The sequence below is a fragment of the Portunus trituberculatus genome, chromosome 35 (genome assembly GCF_017591435.1).
Source record: "Portunus trituberculatus isolate SZX2019 chromosome 35, ASM1759143v1, whole genome shotgun sequence".
NCBI classification, from domain to species: domain Eukaryota; kingdom Metazoa; phylum Arthropoda; class Malacostraca; order Decapoda; family Portunidae; genus Portunus; species Portunus trituberculatus.
In genome coordinates, this window is record NC_059289.1 from 443,034 (window position 1) to 462,603 (window position 19,570).

A 19,570-nucleotide genomic window follows, 5' to 3' on the forward strand; every position below is an offset into this window, starting at 1 on the left:
GCCCCTGTTCACCTAGCAGGAAATATAGTTACGGGATGTAACTGGAGGGGTTGTGGCCTCGCTTTCCCGGTGTGTGGAGTGTGTTGTGGTCTCAGTCCTACCCGAAGATCGGTCTATGAGCTCTGAGCTCGCTCCGTAATGGGGAAAACTGGCTGGGTGACCAGCAGACAACCGTGGTGAATTACACACACCGCGTAGTGTACACTACACTAGTGTAGTGTAGTGTACAAACAAGGAGGCCTGGGTTTGAGTCCCGGGTGCGGCGTGGCAAATGGGCAAGTCTCTTAAATATGTGTAGCCCCTGTTCACCTAGCAATAAGTTGGTACGAGGTCGAGGTTGTGGTCTCGCTTTCCCGGTGTGTGGAGTGTGTTGTGGTCTCAGGCCTACCCGATGATAGGTCTACGTATGAGCTCTGAGCTCGCTCCTTAATGGGGAAAGCTGGCTGGGTGACCAGCAGACGACCGTAGTGAATTACAGACACACACAGAGTGGGGGTTGGTGAAGGAAATATGAGAAGCTTAGTGGTGGGGAGGAGGAACGGAGAAGGGTTGGGAGAAAGGAGAGGGGATAGAAGGCCTCCGATACACTGAAACAGCTCAACAATGGCTACCATGAAACAAGGAAGACAAACGTTAACTTTGTTAAAAATATGGGTAGAAAACTAGCTGCTTTATCAACTAGAGAGCCAACTGCTAGCCTACATACTAGTTTACTTGTTTGGTAGAACTATCGGTTAAAAATATTTACGCATAACGTGATATTACACTACATTAAATTACTCTGCCTACTCTCGGTGTTAGTGCGAGCCTCTTAAACTGATAAAAAACGCAAAACAGAAATGCAGTTGAGATTTTCAGAATTGCCAGCACAGCAGCAGGGAACTCACTAGGTTTAACAGGTGTGTGGGTGCATAGGTGGATGGTTGACTGAATGATTGGGTGGGTAAGTAGAGGGTGTGGGTGATGGGGTGTGCGTAAGTGGGGTCAGGGAGATATTGATGGTGGGTACCTATGCTAGGGGGGATGGGGATGTGGTTAATGAGGGGGGGAGGGTCATTGGACAATGGATGAATGGAATGTGGGCCTGTGGGGATGAGGGACAGGGAGCAGGGTGAGGAAGGGAGGAGCCAAGAAGGCAAGTCTATGATGCACGTCAGAGACATGAGTACACGAGTACATGAGAAGGTATTCTGACGAGCATGATACCTGGTATAGTTACTTGACGTTGTACGAGACAAGATTTTATTCGAATGGAAACCGCCAGTCAATTAGATGGAAAACTTAAAACATGATTCGAAAAAAAAAAAAAAAAAAAAAAACTTTACGGACCAGCAGTTTCGTACCATATCTACTTGAAGTCCTACTAAACATACTTTTGAGTTCAAACGTACCAAATCTGGTACGTTTGCACCAAAATTGGCAACCTGGGCCGGTGTGACGCTCTACATGCCTAGCAGCGAATGAAACCACATTACGTAGTTCACTGCCAAACTACATCATCTAGGTGTGGTAATTACATCATTGATACACCTGATACACAGATGATTACAAACACTTATATGCATTCTCGTCACCTTTTTATTTATTTCCCTATTCAAATCAACACGAATAAATACCGAACTATTAATTTGGTAACAATCATCACGCTACCTACACGGCAGATTTCTTACATCATATTGTTACCTTTCTCTTTCTGGCTTTTAACTTCTAGATAACATAATCACAAATATTTGCAACATTCATAAAATAACAAAATTATGATGAAAATGGTTACCTTAAAATCCAACACATTGCCACGGAACACGTGCTCTCCACCTCGCTGCCTATAGCCAACTGAGAGGTGGGCGAGACACTCGGAGACAGCGACAGCCGGTGAAGGGGTCCGCGACTCCGCATGCGCAGCTCACGCAAGCGATGGATTGGCTCATTCTGTGCTTCGAAGTTTTCTAAACTTGGGAATTTACACACATATCTACAATACACTGCATTGTAAGGTGATGATAAATCAAAGCCTTGTTAATGTGAAATGTTTTTATTTCATATTACTGCCTTATTGCATAGATGATAAAAAGATGTCAGTATGAGCTTAGTAGACTTGTGGTGGTGGTTCATTTGCTTCAAGTAGACTTGTTCATGGGAGCCAGAAAACATTTGACCTTACTGCTCGGTACTTTTCCTGTACCAGCTGCCTGGCTCAACCACCATCGCTTTAGCACATCACATTATGCTGGTGTGGGCGACTGTCCCGCCAGACCCGCCGGGCCCGGCAGCCTCGCCCACGGCACTAGTGCCTCACCTCGACGCTCCCTTGGCAACACCTGGTCAGTTCACGCTTTCTGAACTGACCAACACACTGGGACTCTCAATAAACAAATAAGGCTCAAGTCCCGCACTGCAGTGTTGAATCATTACGTAAAGCAAGTTATAATTACAAAATAATGCCCTAATTATGATAAAACTAGGATTTGCGTCGCCAGTTTAACCTGACTCGGCTTCCATTGTATTTTTTCCTAAATTCTATGATGAATAATACAACCCTACTAAATTATCTTTTCAGAATCAAGAGGTAATTTCTTTTAACAAGAGATAACAGCTGTAGGAAGCTTGGTTCATCCCAACAGTGGGCTTCCCTCAAGCATCACGTGGCCAACCGTACAAGTGGAAAATAATGTCACTCCAAAATAAATAAGTCTTTTTAAACAATATGTCGGCACCACCATTGGGATTAACCAGGTTCACAGTCACCAAGCAATTAACAACATGGAGAGTTAGCTAGAGGTATTGACCTATGAAAACAAATGGCATGGTTGCCATTACATTATACCAATATAAACATGATATGCTGTATAAACTTTGCAAACAATCTAACCAACTAACTCAATATTTGCTTGAACAATTATACATTTAGAATTTGGATCAGCAACTTAACAAATGTACAATGTATATAAAGATTGACAAGTTCCACATTAACATTTTGATCTGATGTGAAATGAATGAGTGATAAAAATACACACATTGCAAACTTGTCATGTTAAGTGTATACAGCACTTTTACATCATATTTAAGCTTATTTTTTATTTTTTTAGTCTTATATTGCTACTTTTTTGCAGAGACTGAAAGCCGGTGTCAACATTAACATAACTAATCGGTGCCTTGGGTTGCCCCTTGCCTGGGAGCTCCCAACCGATCCACAACTACAATTTCAGGGTAATTTTTTTGTATATATTGTATATATTCTCCAGTCTTTCTTTTGGACACTGGTTCCTGTGAGTACCTTTATATCAGTCTTGCACTTGTCTCATCAGTTCACATTGGTATTAAGGGGTGTAGAATGGGTACCCAGGATCAACACAAACTCTGAGCACAACAAAACAGTATAACTATTATCATCCATGAACAGAAAGGAAAGCTGCAGTCCCCAAAAGGCCTCGCAGTGGTGTGGGGAAGAAGCTTTTTGTGGAAATGAGCTGCAATCATCAGGCAAGGGAAGGGTGCAGGGGAACACCACAAATAAACTGATAACATTTACAATGGATGAATCTTCATGATATGGCCATAGGCTGGGAACAGGTTGGTATGTACTGCAAGCCTGTCTTTCAGTGGCTGCACCATCTTGGCCCAAAAAACAAGGTAACAGGCTTAGTGGGGGATCATGGGCGAGCCTTAATTTACATGGTGGCGTGATTATCCTGTCGCGCCAAACCCTTACAACTAGTGCGTGGTGTGTGTATAGAGCATCCTCCTTGCAACAACCAGAAACATCAAAACAGCAAAATAAGAAAAACAGCGACAGATGGAGGACACTTCTCAGGCACACACACACTCACACACTCTGGCACATACACATATACTTACCCACACACGCACACACACACACACACACATTGCTTCTTCATCTTTACTTGGATGGCAGAATGGTGAGAGCGACAGAGCCCCGTGCCTCCTTCAGGATAGCCACTGCATCTGCATGAGTCAGGCCGGCTAGGGACTGTCCATTCACCTCCAGGATCTGGTCGCCCCGGCGCAGGGAACCTTCCCGTGCTGCTGCGCCACGCTCAAACACACTCTTAACATAGATAGGCAAGTCCCCAAGGTTGGAACCAAAGCCACCCACGATGGAGAAGCCAAGCCCATCATCACGCCTTTCCAGCAAGATTGTCCTGATGCCCAGTGGCTCCTGAGGGTCCTTCGGGGGATGCTGTGGCTGTGGTGGTGGTGGAAGTTGGTGGTGGGTTTGCAGGTGTGGAGGGAGGTGTGTGCGGGGTATGGGGATGGGAGGCTCGGCGGGAGAGGGGCTGGTGGACACGTCGGGAGAATTGTCGCTTATTGTCACTGGCCACGTGCTGTTGCTGCAGGGAGGGTGAGGATGAGACAGCCATTTAGCAAAGTTATGATTCTTTGGTTCTATAGACTAAGGCTTCTTAAGGTAAATCAAGTGTATGAATAAAATGTTTTTATCTTTATAACACATGTTTCACAGCATGTGGATACTAAAGATTCTGGAGATAGATCTTTACCTTGGAAACATTCAATTTTTTTCTTTTATTAAGAAGGTTGGGCATTGAAAAAAAAAAAAGTTGGAGAATCATAAAAAGACTACTTCTTGGAGAAGCAAGACAAAAGATTGATACAAATCTACCTAATAACACATAATGGTTTATGCCAAAGGTTTTCAATAAATAGATGCTGTTTAAGGACTGGTTGGGAAGGAAGAATAGGATTTATCTTGAAGCAATTGTTGAGAGTTACAACCTCAATTTCCTGAAGCTCTTCAAGATCACTGTGAAATGGATCCACTGTCATGTATCAGGGCCCGAGAAGGATAAGGATTGCCAAAAGAACCAAAGATAATAGATAGATAAACAAGCAGCTCTAAAATGATCAATAATACCACATTGTCCATGCAGTTCTGATAAAATCCAGACTTGTTTCCTCACAAGCTCGTAACATCTCTGCACTACAGCTGCCACACATCAACAACAAAGTCACGATACAGAGAGGCAGACAAAAAGAATATAAGACCTGACTTTGTCTTTAGAGACATGACACGCAGTAAACACTTGGGACACTTGCAGGAATTACTCAAGCCTTTATAATTAGCCAGTATACAGCACAACATTTCAATACAAACCTTTATTTCTTCCTGTGTATGCATTTAGAATAAACAATCAATCATCATCATCATCATCATCCCATTTCCCACTCCAAGCAGGATGAGGAACTCAAAAAGGATTGAAAAGTCTAAGTATGAGGAAAGACAGCCCACAGAAATGTGCCACCCTGCCATTCACATAACACTGAAAACTAATGACTCTTCACCTTAACAATGCTGCTCCTGATAGTTACAATAGTATTCCGTCCAATAAAGAGTAAACATCTTGAAGAAATTGATAATCTGATCAAACTGGTATATAAACATTAGTGTAAAAGCATCTCAGTGTGCCAAACTCTTTACTATTGTTATTACAGTGACTAAAGGAATACAAGAATAAGGAAACTGTACAAGGCAGTTGCTGGACAGCAAGACTCATATTTTGTTGTGATTAATTTGTCACTAAATCACTGTCATAACTTGGTTGCTTATCATTAACTCCCTGTCAAATAATGTATTAGTAATAAGTGCCATGATTGTCTTTCTGCAAATGTGAAATGACATATAATTAGCCAACAGACAGGAAAATACTCACGCATTGTTATTAGCGCCGGCCTTCTTCCCTGCCTTTAGCCGACCCAGTTTCATGGACACAGATCCTGGAGCACACTTGAGGATTGCTGCTGCTTGTTCTTGCGTTGCTTGTCGGAGGTCCTTGTCATTCACCTCCAGTATTTGGTCACCTTGCATGAGACGACCATCACTCTCAGCTACACCGCCAGGCACCTGAGGAAGGGAAAATAATATAGAGTAGTACATATATTTTAACAGAAACTTGCATCTATCAGTCAATGTAATATCAATAGCTCTTCTGTCTCAAGCAAATTGAATCCTGCAGCTCATAACCCATTCTTTTAAATACAAGAGTACTAACATATAAGGAACTAACATTCCATCAAACAAAAAACTGTAACATTACCACGTCTGAGATGAAAACTCCTGGTCCATTCTTACGGCCCACTATGGAGAGGCCGAGACCCTTGCCGGACTTCTTGGTGAGCTGGACGGTGATGATGTCATACAAGTCCTCCTCCTTCTGTGTTCCCTCCTCACGGTACACCACCATCTTCACCTGCAACACCACCATTGCACTCACATTACAACCAGGATATAGCACCGCCATGGTGGGTTGTTTGGACCAAAGTAAAGTGTTAAAATGACATAAAATGAAGAAATAGAATGCAGTCTTTGTCTGAGTGGCACATCAAACTGAATGGCTAAACTAATAATTCCCTTGGACTGAACTTTTGTACAAGATTTCCATTGAATCAAAGTAAATGAAGTTCATCCATCATAAGATAATTTAAATAAGGCAATTAATCTTTTTATTTGAATTGTGACCAGTGTTAGTGGTAGCAGTGTTAACCCAAGGAATTGAACCAAGCCTAGAGGTCTTTCACAACACTTGCACTTCTGAATCACTTTAGTCTCAACAAAAAGCAGCAGCAGAGAACAACACAACCAAGTAACTACCAACTATTTCATTCATTCACCATTCACAACCCTCAAGTTCCTCACCAGCTACCATATGCCAATCCTACAGCCTGTATGCATGTCACACTGCATAACTGCTGTTTATAATCAAGTGTATCATAAAAGTGTTTGTTTTCAGACTAACATTCCATACTCATCTTCTCTGCAATGGTGAATGTGTATATCAGATATATACACAACAAACTAGTCTGAGCTGGTAACAAAGGTGCAATGAGAAAGACGTTTGTTATTCTTGGGTTTCCATCTGTGTTATACTGTACCTAACTGTGCTCCAGACTATCACCTTAGATAAAAAAAGGATAACATAACCATGAGGAATTTACTATAGGACATCTTTTGAAGCAGCATGGCAGTGTTTCCTGACCTCCATTCTCTGTACATTTAGGCTTCATTCACAGCTCAACTTATTGTTTCCTCAAGTAACTGTCTTGATGAAGAGTCAGAGTGAAAGAGAAGAGGTAGAGTTTAAAAATAAAACTGAATCTTCTACTACTGCAAAAGATGCCTATGGTCCTAATACACATTGTTTATTGAGTCAATATTATTAGTATTACAACTGTTTTATGTAAGAAAGGCACTGGCCAGGGGCAACAAAAAGACAAAAAAAGAAAAAGAAATCCCACTAATGTTTCAATTTGGTGGTTATGATGATCATTGCTTTCTTCTTATTTCACAATAGGCTAATCTTCATGTGTATGATGTGATGAGCAAAGCAATTTGTCTGTGCTTTTTTAGATGAATTAATATAATTTTCCTTGTAAAGATGAACTGCTTCCCAGTTCAGAGTTTGCAATAATGCATCCTGACATATACTGTACATACATATCCACATACTTATCCACTCTCATCCAAACACACACCTACACACCCACACATACCAAGATACAGACACACAGCTACACCGCAGTAATGTATTAGAGCTGAAGTCAAACAGTAACAGAGGTAGTATTGCTAACTACCACACAATTTCCACAAAATACAGTTCATAGTGTATTAAGCACATTAGAGTATACAATATGCATACATACTTCTTACATGACACAAAACAAGAATCTAGCAAGTACCATCACAAAATACTTCAAAGACAATAGTTTTATGCAATCATGTCACAACACAACTAAAGCTTTTGGAGACTCATGGTGATGGACTGGAACATTCAGGATTCACAACTCTAGTGAAATACCTGAGATGACTGAATGAGTCTTCCGAAAATATGAGCTGCATTTTATTTGTCTCTAGTTGTGAAACATAAAATAACATGTATATATCAACTTCACTCCATGCCATGGTGATAAAACTCCACATAGCAATACTGTATTTACTGATAGTCTTTTAGCAAACATATTCTTCTGCAGCTTGTTATTATGACGTGTACAGCAATCTTCTCAAACTCATAAAGGTTGTAAGAATGAATTACTGAGTATGTTCCTAGTTTTGCATAAGGTAGCAGAACTACAGATACAGTCATTGCTGAGTTTGAGAGGATGAAATACCAACAGATACGAGAGACAACATGACATGGCCAATAACTGTCACTGGCAACAATGACTCTGGGTCTGGACTTCACACGGTCAGCACGGCACAGTAAGTTAGCCCAACGTGTTACCAGCTCAACTAGTTTGGTTATTTACTGAATCTGCTTCCAATCTTACCTTTTCCTTTTCCTTTACCATACAAAGAAAAAGTAGAGAAAACATTCTAAGAATAAAAATAAAAACAATTTAAAGTAATTTCATCCTTAAAACATAAATCCAAAGGTACTGATAAATGTGAGAAGAATAAAAATCTACTTTTAATTTCATTCAAGAAAAAAATGTATAACAAATTGGCTAGAAATAATAAAACTTGTGTAATGCAATAATCATAAAAACTATGAGAGGGTTGGGTGATAACTATCCTGACAGCCATATTGTGATGAAACATTACAAACTTTATCCAGAAGAAAATATTCAGAAAACAAGCAAAAAATAACTGTGCATCTTTTTTGTTTTATCAAAGTGTTAATCAGTCAGCTTGAAATAATGAATTGATTAACAACTTCATATTAGACAGAAGGTGAATAATCCAGTGGCAGCTCACCTTGGAGGGTGTCTGTCGCAGCACGCTGAGAGCCTTCTGGTGAGTGATCTCTCGGAAGTTTTCATTGTTAACATTGAGGATTTGGTCACCAGGCTTGAGGCGGCCATCCTTGGCTGCTGCACCGTCAGGATACACCTCGTGGATGATTATAGCACCCTGGGGGAAATGCAAGGATTACAGTACAGTGTGGGAGTAGGGACACCAATCATAGCATTCCACGGGGACAGGGACACTATAGGGATTATAGCACATTGGGGGAATGAATGAGTATAGCCTGAGTAGTCTCGGGTCATAAGTTGGAGCACCCTGGGGACTCAAGACAAAGGGTTATGGGATAGTTTATCACACTGCTCTTTTCACTGATACACAGACTATAATTTGGGTCTTTTATAAACATATATTGTACAATTAAAACTTCAGTCATTCTAATATAGCAAATACACACACACATGCACACTATGAATAAAAACACAAAGAATGCGACAACTCCCTGACTTTGAAGCATTCCTCTTAATCCTTTCACTGCTAAACATTCTCTTCCTATGATTATTTACAACTTTTCAGACACTTGTTTTTGCAGTATTAAAGCCTGATAATATTCTTGCAGTTTATAATATGTTTATTTATATAAAAAAATCCTTTACTTTTTTTTCACTCTATTGGTTCAGGCAAACCTTATTTTCATACAGATCTACCTAAATGTTATCAAACTACAACCATAGATGTAAAGAGGTTTGCAGAGGAAGCCCTTACTATGTATCTGTAATGCTTAAAGAACTGCAGGACTAATGCAAGGATGTTTCATAATTTTTGTACTAATTCCAACAAATTCCAGGCTGTGCTACCTTGTACCATCCTGAACCCTTTAACAATAATAGTATTGATTCCTACCAAACAGAAGCCTCATGTCAAACAGAACAAAAACCAAAAGAGGTTTGGACATGCAGAGACAATGACCGTGCTGGGAATCACTAAGAAGGGAGTGACAATGGGATAAAGTAAGGCACAAAATCAGCAGCTTCTTTCAATATGTCTTTTGAGAAAAAGACATTTTGAAAGATTATGGTGTAATGCAGCCCTTCCAGCCCCTTCAAGACCTTCACCCGACACACAACAGTCCACTACAACACCCACCAATATTGCCTCAACACTATATGCACCATCTGTAATCTGTACAGCTCCTTTATCTGAACAATGTCACCTTCATTGGTGACAGCAAATACTGCACTACTGATTCTGCTGAAGCATATGTATGTATATACACTACCACTACTGAGTACTATTACAACACTAACATAATTCACATAACCACAACACTTATTATCTACCTAAAAAAAAAAAAGGTCAATGGCTGATTTCATGGCATCACTTCTATAAAAAAAGAAAGAAAACAAATAAATAAATAAATGAAGTGACGTGACATGAAAAAAATAATATGAATGTGAACTGACATGCAAGACACACAAAGCTTGCCCAAAATTTGGAGGGGAAAAAAAAATCCAAACAAGTACTTACTTTCTGATTGGTTGATGGGAGATTGATAAAAAAATGGAAGGAATCAGTTACATCCACCACATAATTTCCAATGTTACACGTTACAATAATTACTTAGGAATATGAAGCTAATAACTGTTCTGAAGTGATAAGAATGACAGTAGGACCTCCCAATTATTACTGGATTTCAATGGTAATTTTCTCCAATAAGACTGAATAAAATATATGACCCTTGTGAATACTACTCTATGTCCTCTATGGCTGTAGAGTTATGGTCAGCACACAAGTAATACACTGTAAAAACTTCCACTATGTTTAGTGAAGCTTTCTCAAGTTAAGCTTTCCTGATCTGCTAAGAATCTATAAACCGTTAGATTCTGTACGCATCTTTCACCAGGTCAGAGAAGTCAAAAGTGAAAGATAATGTTGAACACAGTGGAAATGATACAATAGGTTGCTTGACTTCTGATCACTAGGCTGTGTGTAGCGCTGACAAATGCAGTTACATATTTCTAGAAAACCCTTCAATTCTATCACTGCTATCTGAGCATTTGTATACCTTATTGCAAGAGTTTCTGCTATTAGGTTTTCAAAATAGCAAAATATGAACATAATAGCCAAATATTTCTGGCTGCTTTTGCACTGTTAATAACTGAGCATTCAACAAAAACCTCGTTATATTTCTAGCATGTATTAGCTGCCTCCAACCAGTCCTGTATCATTGATATAGCAAAGTGACTGAAAATGGTAACAGCTATGGCACTCACCAGGAGTGTGTCGGAGCCACCTACAATGGACAGCCCAAGCCCCATCTTCTCCTTCACAATCTCAATGGTGGTCTCCTTGCCAGGCTTGATCTCTGCCGTTGCCGGGTCCTGTTGTAGAAGTTGGTGTCATTTCATTACATCACAACACACATTACTTCTCTCTTCCTCTAGCTTAATTCACCCATAAGCTGCTTCATTGAAATATATTGAATGCGTACTTACATGTTAAAACCAACTGGGTGTCATTTCATTACATCATCAAAACATCATTGTAAGCTCTTCCATGAAGTAAATTGAGCTTTTAGCACTAAACACATGACCCAAGCTTGCTCTGTCCTGTTATCATGTCCTTACATTTCTATAATTCCAGCAACAGGGAAGTTTTTCTTACATCAAGGGTATGTACCACTGGTTCTTGCTTCTTTCAAACTTTCCCTGGGTGGTGGCATTGGAATCATACAAATGCAAATCACATGGATAACTTCCCAGTTTATCACAATAGCACAAGTTTGCCACACTCCCCACAGCCAGTTAATGGTGGTTCAGCCAGTGGGAGTTTGCATTTATACTTTCTTTATACCTTATACATTCTAGACTGCATTTACTGAATGAGGAAGAGATAAAACTGCTTCCTGTCAGGTGGCAGCTTGCAGGAAGCAATATGGCAACATCCTTAACCATTGCAGTTTAATAAAATAAGCTTTGCACAACATGTGCTGCATCTACGGCCGACTTCTTGCATTATTTTGCAAGTGTACTAACCACCACGGGTGTTACTGCGCGTGAAGCTTCTTTGTCTCCTGGAGCAGATCCCTCCATTATAAGGAAAAAAAAGTGTAATGTAAGTGAGAGGAAAGAACACAAAACAAGGTATTTGCATGACCCAAGAAAGAAGCATGCTGAATGTAACTATCATTCTCCAGTACTACAGTAAACAACACACAAATCAGACCAATTGCAAAGAACGCCAATCCAAGTTACCAGAGGGATCTTTTTTTTTCACAATTTGCATGCCTGTTACCAATAGTAGTTCAAATGGTCTGTACTATATACTTGTTGTGTGCACACACGTACATATATGGCATATAAACAATCTCACACACACAATGAGTGATGAAGTTGATACAGCACATAATATGCACAGCTTTAAAAAAAATGAGATAAATGGAGATATGGAGACAGGACACTATGAGCCCAGCTCGAACCCTGTACAATACAACTAGGTAAATACACACACACACACACACACACACACACACATGTAGTGTAGTGGACACACAGCGTAGTGTAGTGGTTAGCACGCTCGACACACAATCGAGAGGGTCCGGGTTCGAGTCCCGGAAAGCGGCGAGGCAAATGGGCAAGCCTCTTAATGTGTAGCCCCTGTTCACCTAGCAGTAAATAGGTATAGGATGTAACTCGAGGGGTTGTGGCCTCGCTTTCCCGGTGTGTGGAGTGTGCTGTGGTTTCAGTCCTACCCGAAGATCGGTCTATGAGGTCTGAGCTCACTCCGTAATGGGGAAGACTGACTGGCTAACCAGCAGAAAACCGTGGCAAATTACACATGATATGTAAATATGTATGTAGTATGCATACAGTGAATGAAAACTGTGGAGACACAGCCATGTGCTTGCTAAGTCAGCTGATCTTGGCTCTGGCAGTGCTGTGGTACACGTGCCTGTTTTGTATCTCAAACAGATTGGATAACTCTTCAAATGTCTTGGACAATGTAAGAGCTATAAGGGATATTTTACCTAGTATGTAAGTCAAATGACTTGAAATGACTCAAACAAAGGGCAAAAATGCCTACAGGTGCACTTGGGATAGAATATTGAAAAAAAAAAGAAAAAAAAACCCCTGAAGGTGTAGAACTTATCTGATATCCAGATTGTTAAGATCTGACTTAACTAGGGTTTACTGTAATATTATCATAGTTGTTATTGAGAGTGAAAGAAAAGAAAAAAATATTGTCAATAAATGCAAAGATATTTTTTTCTATTATGATTTTTCCATAATCATTGGAGAATGACAATATCACTAGAATACTAGTGTCAAGACGATAGTATTCCACACAACAGCCACTGGTCTACCGGGTCCCTTCATTAGAGTTCATACAGGGCATTATAATGATTCATCAGTCATGTTATACACAACAACATGTTGTCCTTCATTGTATTGCCCACTTCTGATGTACAGCTGTCAAATATAATGAAATTTTCTGTAAAAAATGTTAAATCATACTTCTTTAAAAAAAGCAAAAAACACTTAAACATGTATTTCTAATGATTATGTTATGATATGAGAAACTATAGACTGTCTTTTAATAATAAAAAAGAAAAAAGAAAAAAGCAGTGCTTACTCTTGTATAATTCTAGACTTCTCACATAATATACATCTAGAGAGGAAACTAGTATCCTGTGTGAAATAAAAAAAAATCCTTTGTCTATCTATCTATCTATCTATCTATCTATCTATCTATCTATCTATCTATATATATATATATATATATATATATATATATATATATATATATATATATATATATATATATATATATATATATATATATATATATATATATATATATATATATATATATATATATATATATATATATATATATATATATATATATATATATATATATATATATATATATATATATATATATATATATATATATATGGAAGTACTAATAGGATCATTAAAAATTATAAGTATGTGAGATGAGATAGATAATAACATATAAATAAGTTTTCTTTTGATTTATCATAATGAATTGAACTTCAACATGGCGGTGAGTAACAAACAATAATGAATGAACATGAATCAAGTTGAGGAAGTTACCTGAGGCTTTTCCTTTTCCTCTGTTGGTGGCAGCGATGATTGTGACGATGGTGACGTGGAGGGTGATGTGGTTGATGATATGGACGTTACACCCAGGCCAGGCAGGCGGTCCAGGGGTAGAGGGCGTGGGGGAGGGGGAGGGGAAGAAGTGGGGTCATCCATGGGGGACGGGGACAGGCGGGTCGGGGGAGGCAGCCCGGTTAGGGAGGGAGGTTTGGCCGGCAGTGATGGTTTCGGTGCGATGGCAGGTTTGGGAGGCACGTCTGTGGAGGCACAAAATAGTAGGTTTATTCAGGAATTTTCAGAAGACATTCACCTATCATGTAATGCGTATTTCTCAGTAATAATGGCCATGCACATGTAGCAATACGAGTGCCATTCACATTAAGCTGTGTATAGTACTTCCATTAGGAGTATTTAGGCAGAAGATACAGTATTGCACTGACTTAGATAAACTGATATTGACAGCATCTTGTTAACACATAATCAATGCCACAATCCAGAAAATACCTTAAAAGTTAATATGTATAATCAATAGTAAAAACCTGCTTATATATACACAAACAGACAACTACACTTTCAATGCGAGGCAAGCTACACACGTCACTACTGCTCTACTACACACTACTGGAACACACTGCTCTAAAGTTAAGCTATAACTCAAACTTCACATCTATTAAGAATCCATTGCCAATCCTACACACTGTAATAAATGAACCTTCACGACCACAGATTACACAAATGCAATGAAGGCTAACTTGAGAATGTTTGCATTTAAAAGAGAAAGAGAGAAAAAAAAGTTGCTTCAAGTTTACAAGTATTAGTAAGATTTGCTCATTAAAGGCATAAATAATCCTTACCAACAGCACACCAAAACATCAATACATTTGTGGTGAAGATACACAGCAAATCACCACATCACTAGCTGTATAAATAATCACTCTAAACTTTACAGGAAACACACATACACACAAAAAACAATCAATACAAAGCAATAATGTTTCACTGAAGATAAAAGAGAATAAGGAGGAATATTCTAGATATCTCAATGCCCAATTATTAAGTTTTGCAGGAACTAATGTGTAATATGATAAAAAAAAAAAATAAGAGAATAAAAGTGGTTTGCAGTGATAATTGGAGAAAAACGTACCTATAATTATGAGATACTTTTGCTATTCTTGAATGATTTAATATATATAACCACAATATCCTTAATTTGGTAAAACAGGAAGTATATATAATAACTGTTAAAAAGCTGCACATCTTTTTACATTGTCTAGTAATAGTTTCATGAGCAACAGGAGATCTTTGATCTTGTGTAGGTTTAGATGATTTTAAAAAGCTGCTCATCAAATTGATTATTCCTAAAATTTCTTCTAAAACTATTCAGTATCACAACAGAAAATCAAAACCTGCTAACTTTATCAAATCTGATGAGATACATATGATAATGAACTGAGGCATTAGCAACACAAATGGTAATTACTGGAGTGTTCATCTAGAGGGGAAAAAGAGAACAAAGCTTGGGGTGGTAGGAGAGGGATGAACTAAAGGAGACAGTACAAGACCAACAAGTACAGGGTGCAGGTGAGGTGGGATAATGAGTGGACAGGATACTCACAGGGCCATGCACCAGCCCACAATGACCATCAGGATCACCACGCAGCACCATCATTTGCCAACAAAGCACAGAGTAAAGCACAACACAGTGTTAGTACTCTACAGTGTCTGCTGCTGTTGCTGCTGCCACCACCACCACCACCACCACCACCACCACCATCCCATTCATACATACAAATCAATACAAATATTATAAACAGTCAGAGCAAAGGCCCAATTAGTTCCAAGTATGTTAATAAACAAAAAGAAAGCACAAAAGATCTGTGTTATGTGACGGGTTGAAGGGTCTAGACATAATGACCAACTGTAATAAATCATCTCCACTAACACAAAAATTGATGCCACATATTAAAGAATGAAAAGATTAATTATAGAGTACAGAAAATACATTTCTTTAATTGATTATAACAAATGTAAAACTTGTACATCACTTGAATTAATCATGATAAGTTAGTTTCCTTCCTCAAAAATCTATGATGCATCAATACTGCAGCTCTCCCTGGCCTAGGCTCTCATCCACACCATTATCCTACAGTATGCAGACATGACACTCCCATACACAAACGCTCAAACAGCCAGACACAGCCACAAGTCTATTCCACACATATACAGGACTTGCTACAACACTCAGAGGAAACAGTGCTTGTGTCCACACCAGGAAGGCACCAACACTCACACACACATTCACACATGCACACAACATTGACCTGATGGAATATTCAGTGAGTGTATCTAGCAAAAGATATTGCATGTAAGAGTTCATATAGTGAAGTTCTCTGACATCATTGCACTTAAGTACACAAATAAATGAAAGTGCCATGTACTGCACAGTAATCTCTCTCTCTCTCTCTCTCTCTCTCTCTCTCTCTCTCTCTCTCTCTCCTTCTCCATCCCTCTTCCTCTCCCTCTCCCTCTCCCTCTCTCTATCACACACACACACACATATCTGTTAGAACTCAAAGTTATCCATTAACTATCCTCATGTATATACTGTAGTAGAGAAAAAAACCCTAGAATTCATTAATCTCTCTCTCAGTACAATCATCATTACCTGAAATCTACTTCATCAATATTATTCTATGAAAAAAGAGATAGAAAAAAGATAGTAACATATTCATTTATGATTTCTTTTTGACTGTTGGTGACGTTATTCTGAAACCAAGCTGCACTCGCACTCGGAAAAGTTATCACTCAAACCTTCCTGATTCAAGTTTCCATTAATGTGTTCCTTCCAAGACACTGTTAAAAAGGAGCTGCATCATGACATTGTTCTTGAGAGAGAGAGAGAGAGAGAGAGAGAGAGAGAGAGAGAGAGAGAGAGAGAGAGAGAGAGAGAGAGAGAGAGAGAGAGAGAGAGAGAGAGAGAGAGAGAGAGAGAGAGAGAGAGAGAGAGAGAGAGAGAGAGAGAACAGAATCAGAGGTAGGTAGGAAGATGCAATGACAAACAGCCACACCAACCCACCTGGCTTCCCTCCTGCCGCGCGTGCTGCATTCGCCACCCACATGTTGATGACACCCTCGGTCTTCTTGAGGATGTTGGTGGCCTGGTCGTAGTCAACACCCACCATCTCCTCCTTGTTGACGCACAGGATCATGTCTCCCACCAGGAGTCCCGCCTGCAGGGAAGAAGAGTCATGCAGAATTGAGAAATGCTTGCCAAGTATCTGTGTTGATTTATTAATGCCTTGTTTATATTTGATGATGTAAGTGTGAGAGTGTGAGTGTGTGAGTGAGCAAGCTGCTGACAATCTGCATTATAAATAAGCATGTCTTGAATGACATCAACTATTTCTGCTATTGCTTTATTTTGTTTTATTATAAGTCATGTGCAGAAATGTTGATATAAAAGATATTACAGTGTACAATACTTCATCCATCAATCCTGTTTTTCCATTGTATGTTACTGAAATCAATAACAGTCGTTGTAATGATCAGCTACAGTCAGTCCAGTTCCTTCCTATTTTCCACAGAAAACAGAAAGAATCAGACTAAAGCTGAACAATACAAATACTGTTTCTCTTGACCTCAATAACACATGCATTCAGAGTGGCCTACTATCAAGATAGTACACACATACACACACACACACACACACACACACACACACACACACACACACACACACACACACACAATGTATGTGTATCTGTACCAAATGTATACATGTCTATTTAGCAGTATTATAAATATACAAATGGCCCTTTCAAAGGCAATTATAATGGTAATGCATACATCATGGAGTGGTAATTAATATGAGTCAGTAAGTTGGCCAGAAAATTTACCTTGATCAAAGGCAGAGAGGCAGTCAAAATGGTTTCATTAATATATAACACCTACTTACTTACCTTCAGCAATATCTCATTGATTAATTCTTATTGCAATTTACTTACTGTCACTGCAACCATTCTCTCTCTCTCTCTCTCTCTCTCTCTCTCTCATACACACATGCCAGCTTACCGTGGCAGCAACAGATCCCTCCTGAAGGTCGGAGATGAAGATGCCATTGCCATACTCTGCATGCTTGCCCTCAATGATCATGATGCCCAGCCCAGTCTGGCCCTGAGGAGAGACAAGAGGCACTCACTGGTCTGTGCTTCAAGACACTCACAGGGAAACAGCTGCAGTCCCATATATCTTATCCCTAAACTTAAAGGATGAGTATGTTAATATTGTCTGACTTGCATATTGTCATGTGGTGGAAGGAATATTAGTATTTGTGTACTTGTTGAATTACTGTTGTCTATATGGTCAGCTGGTGTAATATCTTGTATAATCTGGTAGTGAGAAATATTTATGTATGCATGTCATGTGTTGGAATTCATAAGCTCAAGTTGGGTTATATCTGCACTTTTTATTTTTCTCATTATTAAACTCCAAAGCATTTTTTTTTCTTTCCACTACCAAAACTCCATGGGAGACAGCTATTTTCCAGTGGCTTTCTGCTGTAACACATGAGAACTAATGACATTACAGACTGAAAAAGAAAAATGTATAAAAAAGTTGGTGAATGCATAATTACATGCATTGCATCCACAACTATTGCTTGCAGTCCTCCAGATGCAGCTCTGTTCCACTGGCAATGTTTCAACGCCAATACATTACAAACCCATGATTCTCTTTAACATGCTACACTTATGAAAAAAAGAAGTATTCATGCTTTAGATTAACTCAAGTTGATACTCCATCACCTCAAAATACGACAAGGTAAAAATCTGGAAAAAAAAAAAAAAAAGAGAAGCAAGTTAGGTGGGTGTGGAACTATGTCAGGAAATGCACAAGTGTAATAAATAGTTAAAAAGAATAACACACACACAAACTGAATAATCCTCACTAAAAAAAATATTTCCTTCAGCACATCAATCAAACACATTCATATTCATCACATGAAATAATTAACACATTTTCTGTTTATGGAAGAGGGAAAGCTGGTCACGAGCAAGAAAAAAAAAAAAAAAAAAAATAAATAAATAAATAAATAAATAAAAAAAATGAATAAAAAAAAAAATAAATAAATAGATAAAATAAAATAAAATAAAGACCCACTTGATTGCCAGTTCCCTAAAAGATTAATAGAGTTAGCCAAAAGTCTGGAATAAATGTCTTGAAACCTGCCTCTAATTCACCTACATTACGTACAGCAATGTGTGAAGGGTGGAAGTGAGTTATGGGAGGGATATAGAAGAAAGAAAAACGAAGGGAGGTAAAAAGAAAGCGATGGATATGGAAGGAGAAGAAGGGATAAAGTAAGGGAGGGATGGAAGTGAGGGAAGGAGAAAGAGGAAAGTAGGGTGAAAGAAGGATTGGCGTAGCTAGGGGAGGGAGAGAAAGGAGTAAAGGAGAGAGAGAAAAGAGTAAGAAAAGGATGGAAAGGGTTAGGAAGGCAGAAGAGAGTAAAGCATGGATGAGAAAAAGAAGAAGAGGAAAAGAATAAGGAACAAGAGTTAAACAGGAAGAAAAAAGAAAAAAAGAGTAAGAGAAGAGGCAGAAAAGAGGAGAAAAGGTAAGGGAGGAAGAGAAAGAGGAAATGAGAGAGACGAAGGGGTAAGGGGAGAGATGAAGGGATAAAGGAAGAGATGAAGGGATAAAGGAAGAGATGAAGGGGTAAGGGGAGAAATGA

General features: G+C 39.0%; 1 protein-coding gene across 2 annotated transcripts in view; it reads right to left on the reverse strand.

Annotated features, from left to right (window-relative positions):
- Positions 1 to 2,016: 2,016 nt before the first annotated feature.
- The window catches only part of LOC123512999 (multiple PDZ domain protein-like), a 945,060-nt gene continuing 927,506 nt past the window's right edge, over positions 2,017 to 19,570 (reverse strand). For both annotated transcript variants that reach the window (XM_045269789.1, XM_045269790.1), the window contains 11 exons: positions 17,911 to 18,012; positions 16,916 to 17,069; positions 13,834 to 14,096; positions 11,749 to 11,799; positions 10,987 to 11,094; positions 10,241 to 10,243; positions 8,726 to 8,881; positions 8,299 to 8,310; positions 6,072 to 6,224; positions 5,688 to 5,878; positions 2,017 to 4,349 (listed from right to left, as the gene is read on the reverse strand). In XM_045269789.1, the coding sequence (XP_045125724.1) occupies positions 3,899 to 4,349; positions 5,688 to 5,878; positions 6,072 to 6,224; positions 8,299 to 8,310; positions 8,726 to 8,881; positions 10,241 to 10,243; positions 10,987 to 11,094; positions 11,749 to 11,799; positions 13,834 to 14,096; positions 16,916 to 17,069; positions 17,911 to 18,012 (1,644 nt within the window). In that variant the 3' untranslated portion in view covers positions 2,017 to 3,898. The remainder of the gene's footprint in view (positions 4,350 to 5,687; positions 5,879 to 6,071; positions 6,225 to 8,298; positions 8,311 to 8,725; positions 8,882 to 10,240; positions 10,244 to 10,986; positions 11,095 to 11,748; positions 11,800 to 13,833; positions 14,097 to 16,915; positions 17,070 to 17,910; positions 18,013 to 19,570) is intronic.